Consider the following 12,234-nt stretch of genomic DNA (forward strand, 5'->3'; position numbering starts at 1 on the left):
ACAATAATCCAGCATCAATGACTGAATGAATACGAGCTGTAATCTCAGCTGGAACCTTGCAGTTCGGTGTTAACAACCCCAAAATGCAAAGCATTTCTACAGGGCTGTTACTCCAGGGACATCCCCGGTATATCCCAGTGAAGGGATGCCAAAATCAATGTCAGGGGCTTGCAAAGGAGGGGTGTAGCTCATGGGTTACTGCTTTTGAGCAGGCCCATGCAACTCTGCAGCCATTTCCATAGGCCCATCAATTTCTCTGGGCACCCTGGGCCAGGGCCTGCCCACCCTCCCAGCCAGTAATTCCTCATTCCCAATATCCCATCTGTGCCTGCCCTCTGGCCCTGGGAAGCCATTCCCTGGCTGCTGTCCCTCCATGCCTTGTGCCCAGTGCCTGTGCAGCTCTCCTGGAGCCCCTTGAGGCCCTGGCAGGGGCTCTGAGGTGTCCCTGGAGCCTTCTCTTGTGCAGGTGAGCAGCCCCAGCTGTGCCAGGCTGGCTCCAGAGCAGAGGGGCTCCAGCCCTGGGATCTTTAAATTCCCTTCTAACCCAAATACTCTGTAATTACTTTAAACTATCATCTCCACTGCCCAGGCATCTCCCTGCCCTGCTCCTTATGAGTGGCTGTTCCCAAAGTCATAGCAGGAAGTACAGCTCTGCTGCTGGGGTCAGTGGAGGTTGCAAGAGCTGCCCTTTTGTCTGTGAAATACCATTATCTTCAGCTGGCAGAGCTGTTATCAGGCTGTGAGGGCTGCTGGTGATGTGTGCTGATGTCTCATGCAGGAGGATGGCCTGGAGCACTCCCCTGGTGATGTCACAGCAGCTCGGGGATGTCCTGCCAGCAGGCTCCTTCCCTGAAAGTGAAAAGAACAGGGAAACTCCCAGCCTTGTGATCCTTTCCCTGAACCCATCACACACATCTGAGCGTCATGACTGGCCTGTGCAAAGGCACCATCAATGAGCAACTCCTGAGAGTTAAAAACTCAGCCTTCTGGCCAAGACCACAACAATTCCCAGCCCCACCCAGCCTAACCTCCATAACCAACCTTGTGGACTCAGTCTCTAGGGACACCTGCACCACACCCAGAGCTCACAGCCACCAAGGCTTCTGCCAGGACCTGTCCAGAGCTGAGGCTTCAGAATCCAGGGGCTCAGGACAAGGCTGTCATGTCTTGCTCCCAGGTGTGCAGCTGTCACCTTTAACACTGCTAGCTGTTAGCAATAACAGACAAAAATACGGAAATAACAACTCCCTCGAATCCCAAAATTAACCATTAATCCAGCACAAAAGCAGCTAGGATGCTGAATTTTACAGTATTGCCAGTACCAACGGTAAAAATTTTTAGGTAAGGTGGCCAAAGGGGGAATGGGTGGAAATAGGAAAGGATTTGTAGTGGTCAGGTGATTCTAGGAAGTGAAATATATTAGAAAACTTCTGCTCTTCCAGCACAGATAGCGGAGTTTTTGCAGCCCAAGCCCAATCAATTACAAGAGAGCCTGGGGCTGACTAAATATGAGATTTGACCTTTACTTGGCTGAATTAGACAACATATGCAATGATAAAACCAGTAGAAAAGGTTGTACAAAATCTTCAGAGTTTCCAAAGAAGGGAGGGGAGTTGTTTGCTTCTTCCTTTCCTGTTTAACTGGTAGATCAACAATCTAGTGGCACGTACAAAACAGCTTGGGTTTTTTTTACCTCGTAACTTGCCAATACTCTTTGGTTTTAGGCTATTAGGGTCAAGAAACACCAAGAAATCTGGCAGGTTTTTGGACTGCTTTTGCCAAAGTGAATGATGCCCAGTGCATTTATCTCTTCCAGCTGCCCCCCCCTCAGCCCCATCTCTCTTTCACAGCAAGAGCTGTGTTTCACTCCATTGCCTGAGGGAGGAGGATTTCTGCCTCACCAGGAACACGTGCACGAGGCTCCACAACTCCCTCTTCACCAACAACTTACACAGCAGATGACTTTTCTGCCTGTTTGGTCTTCTGGAAGGCATGGTCCTCTGAGAGCAGACCTGCCTTCTCCTGCCCAGCCCTGAAGTGATGATTTCCTTCTCCAGAGCTGCTCAGGGAACTCAGGCAAGTGGTGACAGCAGTGATCAGCACTCAGAGCAAGAATATTGTAATAGAATCTCAGAATGGTCTGGGTTGGAAGGGACCATAAAACCCACCTTGTTTCACCCCCTGCCATGGGCAGGGACACCTTCCAGCGTCCCAGGCTGCTCCAAGCACCATCAACCTGGCCTTGGGCACTGCCAGGGATCCAGGGACAGCCACAGCTGCTCTGGGCACCCTGGGCCAGGGCCTGCCCACCCTCCCAGCCAGCAATTCCTCATTCCCAATATCCCATCTGTCCCTGCCCTCTGGCAGTGAGAAAAAATTCCCCCTTTTTCTGCCCTTCCAGGCCTCTTCCCAAAGTCCTTCTCCAGCTCTCCTGTCAGTACATGCAGGTACTGGAAGGCCACAGTTAGGGCACCCCAAATAGGAGTGTCGTCAGCAGAAGGTCCTGGTGCAGCACCCACCCCACCTCCCAAAACCAGAGACACCATCAGCTAAAATGGACAGAAAAGGGAATCTGACGTTGCAGCAACACATCATGTCTGGTCTTGTGTGGACAGCCCTTTCCCTCCTCTGCTTCCCCCCATGACTGTGCATTCCCAGTGCCCTTCCAGGCCATGGTCGCTTGACCATTAAAGCTGAGCTGCCAAAAGGTGACATTCCACATGACACTGCAGCATGACATGTTCCTTCCTTTACCAGACACTGACTTGAACACTGACTTACTTTATACAACAAATAAAATTACATTCTTCTTAATTGCACATCATGGAGGACGTTATAAAACCTCGATTAGGTTGGGCCTGATGACCACACCAAGACCCACGACATAAAACACATCACCCTGTATTTACTTTTTACATCTTTTAATCTTTTTTTATTTTTGTAATTACGCATAATAAATCTTTCACACAAAGTAATGAAAAGGATCCCTAAGGTGAAGGAAAAACAGAGTATTTGTGACCATACCAGACTGCAGATGTCAGGACACTGCCAGGTCCACGTCACACTCCAGCTCTTGGGAGAGCCAATGGGGCCAGCATGAATTTCTGCCTAAGTCTTGGTCTGGCTCTGCTGTTTTGGCTTTAGGTGGTAACTTCATCTGTTCCAAACCAGCTGGGACCCAGGAGCAGGGTATTTCATAAAACACACAAGGAAATTATGCCATCAGAACAAACCCTCTGCACCTCAGTGCCACCACAATGGAAGGACAGCGAGAGAGAATTTTCTGTGTGATGCCGATGATGGTTCAGCAGCTTTGGACCTTTCCTATCAGACTGCTGCTTTATGTGCTCCTCTCTTGTAAAAAGCCCTTTCACAGACAAATCAGGTTTTCTGCAGTCTGACACCTGCCTGAGCAGTGTCTGCCCTGGCAGGGCCTCTCTGGTTCTGCTCATCCCGGAGTGTTTAAAACAGACGAACATTGAGCCAGCCCAGCAGCTTTAGAATCCACGGTTTAAAAGTGCATCTTCAGACTGACCTTTACAAATCTGGGCAGCCCTGTTGACTCACAAACACTCTTAGTCTTTTAATAAAGACAAAATTACAAATCACTACAGTAACCAAGAATAGTTATCCCCTTTTGACGTTTGCTCAAAGACCAAAACAAAACAGAATAAATCCAAAATACAGATCAACTTATGTGCAGCTCAGTCATGGTTCATTAATTTCTCCTATTTGCCTAAGAAAACACTGCATCTCCAGTCTTACCATCGTCTTTTCTCAAAAGCTTCTGCCATTTCAAAGCCCTAAATGCTCATGGGTTCTATATATCCCTTTGCAGCTATATTTAAATAAATTTGGAAAGCTTTTTTTTTTCTTTTTTTTTTATAAGCCAGCATCTCCATTTGTGTAGGACTCAAATGGACTTCTGTCTCTAAATAAGCAGATAAAAGGGAAGTACAATCTTAGCACATCCTTCAGAGGGATGAAACGGTGCAAGAAATTCTATTTAAAGCCATTCAAAGGACTTTCTGAAAGCAAACGTACCCGATTCCTCAGGTCAACAAACAGAACATGCTGGAGCAGGCAGTGAATACAGAGGGTTGCCACGCATCTTCAAGAACTAATTCCTTGAAACTGAAGTTTTGGCATGCAATGCACTGCTGACAGTCCCCCCCACAGCAGCATGTGGGACGAGGAGAGTGGGTGCACGTGTGTGCAACAGGCATCCCCAAAATATGATCCCCACTTTGAAAAATGAGATTTCTTTCAAAATCACACCACATCTTTTGCTTTTCCCACTGCTGAAACAGGTATATCAGGAAAGGGCACTTGAAAACAACCAAAAAAGAGAGTAGTATTCTACATTCAGATAAATTTATACTTCTGCCATAAAACTTTAAAAGCCAAGAGGAGGTTTTCAACACAGAGCTTTGTCAAGGATCCCCAAAACACACTGTCACCATTACGTACAGATTTACAGGACACTGGTCTATTTTACAATCTTGTAATTATTTTCTTTGGACTTTTTTTTCCCCCCTTCCCTTACACGTTCAATTTCCAGGAACAATTTTGCACAGGAGCACAGAAAAACAAGTCTGTCAGGGACTTGACTCCGAAAGCAGGTGTTTCTTGCCCTCTGGAGAGTATTTGTCAGTCAAACAACAACAACAGCAACTGAAGACTTGCTATTGAAAATCCTCCCACAAACACCTAAATCAAGTGTTTTGAATCTGCCTGGGAGCTAACCTGATTAAGATGCTGCTTGCTTAGTTCCCTCGGATGACAGCGTAGACAGCAATTTAAGGGCTGCAGCCTTGACAGTGCCACAGAAACGAAGGGCTGTGAGTGGAAACCAGGATTAGGTAACGAGCACCCCGCAGCAGCATCCAAGAGACCATAAAAAGCTTGACCCAAGGAAGCTGCCCGCTCCGAAGAGCCAAAAATACAAACACTGCTTCCAAATCAAAGCCTGCAATCTCATTTAGCCTGTTAAGTTAAAAGGACAATCAGGTTTGTGGTTGGTAGTAACATCATACCCCATGTGTAAGGCCTCATTTTCATCAAACAAGCTCTAGGTTACGGACTATAAACACAAGGTTGCCTACAAGCCATCAGTGCCCCACGCCAGTCTGTCCCAGCATGAGGCTGGGCTGAACACTGGCTCTGGGGTCATGGGGGCAGTTGGAGGGGGTCAGGTTGGAAGGGGTGCAGAGGTTCAACTCCTGTAAGATGGAGCGGGGCTGGCCTGGCCGGGGTGTCCCTCAGCCCGAGTCCATGGTGAAGAGCTGGATGTCACGGGGGTTCCAGTACAGGGCCACGGCAGAGTTGTACACCAGGGACCACACGTAGGGGATGAAGAACTCCTCAGGCTGCTCCTCCTCCACGTACTTAAACTTCAGCTCGGGGAACTTCTGCAACAAGAAGCCAGAGTCCAGTGAGGGAAGGTTTGCATGTCTGCTTACAAACACACAGCCCACATAAACACTGAAGAAAGAGGTTTGGTGAAAAAAATAATGGAAGGAACTAAGCCATTAGAACCCAAGGAAAATATTTATAGGATAAAGAGAACATTTATAATTTCTTCTTTGAATTAAGTGCTACATTAGCATATTGCATTCAAGCCTTTTACTGTTGGTCACAATCCATTTGCCTGTTAACAGACTAAACACGTGAATCCTTTACAAAACACAAATGTCTCAAGAAAAACTCATTTTTAGCAGCCCCTCAAAAGCCTTCTTGCTTGTGGATGTACAAATGTATTTATTGCATTTCCCTTAAAATATTTTGCCATTAATTCTACTTGGCTCCTTAGCAGGAGAATCCTCTGAAAAGGCTGAAAGCATAAATGCAGCTTATGATATAGGATCACAGAATGTCCCAAGTTGGAAGGGACCCCCAGGGATCCCCATTCCAGCTCCTGCCCTGCACAGACCCCCAGCAATCCCACCCTGGGCATCCCTGGCAGTGCTGTCCAAAGGCTCCTGGAGCTCTGGCAGCCTCGGGGCCGTGCCCATCCCTGGGGAGCCTGGGCAGTGCCAGCACCCTCTGGGGGAGAGCCTTTCCCTGATATCCCACCTAACCCTCCCTGGCACAGCTCCAGCCATTCCCTGGGTCCTGTCCCCAGTCACCAGAGAGAAGACACAGACATGGTGCAACCTCAAGTTCCCATTTTTCTCATTTTTTCCCTCCCAAAGCAGTGCACACTGCAAACCCACCAGGTTCACTCCTGGTAAGGGAGTATTTTGGAAAGAGCTGAGTCTACTTTTGTATTGTTCTCCTCACTTTACCCACTTCCAAATGTTGCCTGTGTCTGAGCTTGGCAGAGTCTCAGGCAAAAGCCGCATTACAATGATCACAGGGGTAAGATAAAACATGACCCATTTTATTATTTATAAGGCTGTGGCTAAGACTAAGAATAAACTCCTCCGTGTGACATGATCAGAACAAGCACAGCAATGGCTAAAGAGCCTCTTTGCCCATTAATAATGGAGGGATTCCCTATCCTATTTTTTGAGCTCAGTGTCCTGTTTCCTTGCCTTAAGGGTACAAGAATTCTGGCTGGATCAGTCTCCTTTGAGGGGGCATTTCTTGGACATTTGATTTTCAGGGTTAGGTATTTAACTTCAGTGCTATCATGTTATTTGTATTCTTGGAGTCAGAAAACATGTACACTTGTAGAAAAGTTGTAGAAACATGTGGATGTGGCACCTGGGCCATGGGTTGGTGGAGGGTTTGGCAGTGCTGGGAGAACAGCTGAACTCCAATATCTTGGAGGCTTTTCCAACCTAAAGGATTCTACACTATCTCTGTTCAAGGAACTCAGGCAGCTAAAAGGCAGGGCTGTTAAAGACTCTTCTGCATCTAACTCCTGTTGAGTTCAAAGCCCAGAATCTCAAAGGTACATCAGCAAGTTTAATTTCCTGTGCCAGACATTCAGTTTGTGGCAGAGAACTCTCCCACAGCCGTTCTGTGCATCTAAACCACTTTCTACCACCTCTCTACAAACCTCTCTTCTCCAAGTCTGTTTTGACCAGCCTGTTTAATCTTCTGCATCACTCTGGATTTTTCACTCCTAGGTACCTTAGACCCATACTCACCCCCACCTCTCACTTTTAATCTCCCAGCCTACTGCCATGCCAACTCCCTTCCACTGCATGCTTATCCTCTCTCTTTAGCATACTTTTCTCTTTTGTACACACCTAGCCTTTCTTTTCTCACCAGCCTTGTGAGATCCTCCTTTTCACTGACATTCTCTATCCCTTCCCAACTCAGCTCCCAGTTCTGAAGTTGTCCCTGTCTTCCCCCTCTACCACCCCCTCAAACAAGCCCTCATGTATATTTTCATTAGTATTTATTTTGTTTAAAAAAGCCCTGACATTCTACTCTGCTTATCCTCAGTGTAATCTTCCCCACTTCCTTCCAAAACTTCCTGGCTTGTGGTCAGTGTAGACAGGAGCACGTTCTGTTCAGCACTGCATCAGCAGAATGAATGGTTCAACCTCACGATTACGCCATGGCAACACTTCCAGCCAGAGGAAAGTCTTACACAGCTGCCACTCCTCACCCCAGGGGTGGCATGCTTCACACCAGGGATGCAGCCCATGGTAGCCCTTCTGGGAGGGAAGGAGAGAAAAGTGATTAAAGATTCTAATTTGAATTGAATTAAACACAAATTTCTTTTTCACTTTCAGGTCACAGATGTAGCTACTGGCTTTACAAACATACATGGCAGTAGCCTGGGACCATTCTTGGGCTCTTGTGCAGCTTAAAAAACATCTTCAGCCTTAAAACAGTAGGCAAATTACATCAGAAATTCCAACAGCTGCATCTGAGATACTCAGGTCTTACTATCCCATTATCTCTCAGCTGGAAGGGCAGCATAAAATGGCTCAGGTAGCATTCATATTTTCAGGCAATAAGCCATGCATTGATTTTATTATTCAGCCTCTCTTCAGGCAGATCAATGTTGCCATTTACTGCAATCGTACCGTAGCAATTTAATAATCAATTTCAGATTAAAGGCTGTAACTCACTGCAGTCAGCCTGGACTCTCTGACACTCAACATGTGCTTTGAACAGCCTGTGGGGGTGTCTTGGAAATGCAGACAAGGAGAATGAGATTTTTAAGGAGAGCAGTAATACACACTGCCACTACATATACACAGTTTTGACTGAGTCTATATAAAAAGAATGTTGATAACATTAGGAGTGATAGATTTTTGAGGGTCCACCTGAACAGCAGGTTCAGGATAGCTCAATACATTGCTGATGAGACATGAAAAATTAGAATTCCAGGTCCGCAATTCAAACCCACATTCTTTAGATGACTGCAAATGACCCACAGCTGTGTGCTGGCCATGATTTCTTATTCATTTAAAATGAGAAATCCTAGAGGTCCAGCATGGAGAGAACTGCACCAGCATCTTTGGGGTGTGGATGCAGCACTTGGGAATATGGTTTAGTAGTGAGCACAGTCCTTCTGAGTTAATGTTTGAACTCAATGATCTTAGAGGGCTTTTCCAACCTCAATGATTCTGTGATGTAACTTGCAAGATTAACCATGGCAGCAATCACTGTTGATGTAAAAAACTACCCACACTGTTTCACTAACAGAGTGTTCACTGAAAACAGAATTTGTTAACAAACAAAATCATCAAAAGTTTCTTCTTTAAGAGAATGACTTTATAACAATTTGTAACACCGGGATTTAAACAACATGTAAAAACCTTGATTGATGCCAAAAAGCTTTAAGGTTTTCAAAAAGCTTTTCAAGATTTTCAGGTGACAGTCCAAGGAATGTTTAAATTCATATTTGTGCCACTTGTCTCCTGCATGTCCTGCCTCAAATGAGAATCAGGAGCCTTGGGCCCTGGCTGTGTGCTGCAGACACACAGGAGGTGACACTGTAAAGCAACCAGGCCACATGGGTCTCAGGGCACTCCCAGAAATAACCCAGCCAGCAGTGGTGAGGACTTTATCACGCTTAACAAAACTGCCAAAGTAGCACATCAAACCTGCAGTGCACAACAATGTTCACTATTTTCTTCTGCCTTGCTGCTGTTGTGTTCAACTTACTTCTGGAAAGACACTGGCACCCTAGCTGGTGACACTCCAATGAACCAGATTTTTAGCACCACTTAAAAAGAGAGACCATGCTAAGGCATCTTAAATGGTAATCTTAATGACAGAGGAAAAGGCTTGGCATGGGATGAATCATCCCTTCTTTTCCTTCACTGCCCTGTTTGTTTGGATGGATGATGTGGAAAGATGGAGCCCCTCTGCTCTGGAGCCAGCCTGGCACAGCTGGGGCTGCTCACCTGCACAAGAGAAGGCTCCAGGGACACCTCAGAGCCCCTGCCAGGGCCTCCAGGGGCTCCAGGAGAGCTGCACAGGCACTGGGCACAAGGCATGGAGGGACAGCAGCCAGGGAATGGCTTCCCAGGGCCAGAGGGCAGGCACAGATGGGCTATTGGGAATGAGGAATTGCTGGCTGGGAGGGTGGGCAGGCCCTGGCCCAGGGTGCCCAGAGCAGCTGTGGCTGTCCCTGGATCCCTGGGAGTGTCCAAGGCCAGGCTTGGAGCAACCTGGGATGATGGAAGATGTCCCTGCCCATGGCAGGGCATGGAATGAGATGAGCTTTAAAGTATCTCCCAACCCAGACCCTGTTTTGATCCAATATACAACAATGTTCACTATTTAAATTACTGAACTCCTTGACTTGACATTGGAGGTCTATTGGAGCCATTATTTGCATTTTTTGCCATCCCATAGAGGGACAGACAACCCCAGATAGTTTAAAATAAACCAGCCTGAGAAAGACCTTGAAAACGTGAGAGACAGAGGTAACATTACGGTTTGAACAGCACAGTTTAAATACAGACACCACTTATCAGCTCCAGTGAATCACCCCACCACATCACCCTATCTTGTTTTCTTCTGCCAGACAAAGCAGAAGTCAGATTTCGTGGTTGGGACGAGGGTACAAATGAGACAGACCGAGAACTTTGCAGACTGTCTGCACTGTCAATCACATGATTCGATGAAAAACCACGGGAAGTCCTATGAACCGACACAGAACTGCACTGCAGTAACTCCCCCACCACAGAAGTTCAACAACATTGGGGAGTTTTGTTGGGTTTTTGTTTTGTTGTGTGTTTTTGGGGTTTTTTGTTTGGTTGGTTTGGTTTTTTTTCAGTTAACGTTGAGGAAGGGAACATCACGGCCAGTGCACCTGGCTCTGCTCCAGGCAGCTCAGTGGCATCTGAGCTATAAGGCTTGAGCCATACATTAAATAAAACATCCCCTTCCCTCCAAATGAACCCTCAGAGCTGCTCTAAGGCTACAGTGTTATGTCAGTGGATGATCTCCACTCAGATAATGCAGGCAAGGGCAGATGGAGCTGCTTTAAGAGCAATGTCTTTGCTTCTTCCCTGATCTAGATGTTCTGCTGGATGAAATGCAGCATTCATCAAAGATATGGGGGAAAATAAAGAAATTAAAGAGCTGGACTAATAAAAAACTGGAGAACCCTCTCTTCCTCAAGTTCTAGTTGTAAACTCTGGTTTCTGAAACAGCAATCAAGCACAAGTCAGTATTTTGAAAAGCAGGTGACTCTTTGAGCAGAGAAGTGCTGTTTTCAAAGGAATCTGAACACATTTGAGAGTCAAATTCATGTGAACTTTACATCAATCCAAAGCTTCAAAGTCTTTCTGAAAATGGGATTTCTCTGCGTTTGGAAAGCTTACCATGAATCCTGTTTGGTAACCTAATGACTTGATGGCAAATTATGTGTTTCATATTGTTTCTGCTAAATATAGCAGTATTGCCTGCAGAGCATCTGTAGGATTGGACCTCATTAGCAAAATACATCAAATGGCAGAGGGAAAAAAGGGCTCAGGTCCAGCACTGTACCAAGCCTCTATTATAGGATCTATAATGAATATTTACCCCAGCAAGGATAGCCCCTAAACCTGCCTTGCACCATACATACCAATCTGAGAGGATTTCGGGCAGAGGAATGACACCTGTACTTCAGTGCCAAGTCCTCAACACCACTTGGAAATCTGGTCCCCAAAATACCAATCTAAGTCAAATTAATGGCCAAGGATCTTGAAAACAACTCAACAATCATGCCCAGCACACTGTTCATGGTATGGATACACAGGTACATATGGAAACATTGATATATTTGGGTTTTATATAAATACAAGGACCTGAGTTCTTTAACAGACCACAATTCATGAAAGAAAATGTCTCGGTGCTTGTTCCAAGATACTGACAGATTGAATTTTTGCAATTACTTAGTTCTGGTGGGGCGTTAAGGCTGTTTCATCTTTCTCAGGTTCTGTTCATGTCTGTGGTGCTTCTCTTTGACAACAGACAGAAAGTGTGTGGTGTCTCTGGTGAAGTATCTGTATGGGCTACACCACACCTGCCTGATACCATCTTCTTCTCCTCCTCAGGCTCACAGCATAGAGGATGATGGCGGGGAGATGAAGGAAGCAAACAGGAAATGTGCTAGACTAAGTGTGAGCCACACATCTTGCTCAGAGATCTGCCTAAGGAATAGGTGCAAACGGAAAGACAGTGAAGAAAATGGGGGCTCAGAGCATGGCAGGGAGGTGAGAAAAGAAGTATAAAACTCAGGGTAATAAGAGGTTTAAAACCATCTGTGCACAACCTAAATATAATAAGTATATTACATATTATTTAAGATATATATATTAAATACAGTATTATTTATAATAATAGAATGAAGAAAGTTTAAGCAACTACACAAGCTGTAGTAGACAGCAACTTTGTTTCCAGGGAGAAAAATTCCATAGGACAGGTAACCCACATTCTAATGGGTCACCATCTTCCAGGTCCAGGAGGGTAGGGGAGTTAATCTACAGAGAGAGAACTGTTTCAGCAAGTTTCATTGATATGTGATTTCTGTTTTCAGATCACTTTGAGTAAAGGTTTGTACAACCGCAGCTGCAGGAAAACAAATCTCAGTAGTGAATTTTCTGTGTCAGATGTGAACTACTGCCAGAGAAGCAGACGTGCCTCTGGTCAGAGTTCAGCAATTACCAATTTTTTTATAAAGTACTGAGAAGCCAGGTCATTTTGGGAAAAATCAATCAAACAGTTCTGTCTAGATAATTATTGGTAAAAACACAATTAGTTAAATGAGTTAAATATTTGTGGCAAACCTGCCAGGGCACAAAGCTTTGCAGGGTACCATAAGAAGAC

General features: G+C 45.7%; 1 protein-coding gene across 7 annotated transcripts in view; it reads right to left on the reverse strand.

The window, feature by feature from the left end:
• Nucleotides 1-2,904: 2,904 nt before the first annotated feature.
• The window catches only part of DYM (dymeclin), a 209,662-nt gene continuing 200,332 nt past the window's right edge, over nt 2,905-12,234 (reverse strand). For all 7 annotated transcript variants that reach the window (XM_059873520.1, XM_059873519.1, XM_059873517.1 and 4 more), the window contains one exon: nt 2,905-5,411. In XM_059873520.1, coding sequence (XP_059729503.1) covers nt 5,262-5,411 — 150 coding nt within the window. In that variant the 3' untranslated portion in view covers nt 2,905-5,261. The remainder of the gene's footprint in view (nt 5,412-12,234) is intronic.

This window comes from Haemorhous mexicanus, chromosome Z, assembly GCF_027477595.1.
Source record: "Haemorhous mexicanus isolate bHaeMex1 chromosome Z, bHaeMex1.pri, whole genome shotgun sequence".
NCBI classification, from domain to species: Eukaryota; Metazoa; Chordata; class Aves; order Passeriformes; family Fringillidae; genus Haemorhous; species Haemorhous mexicanus.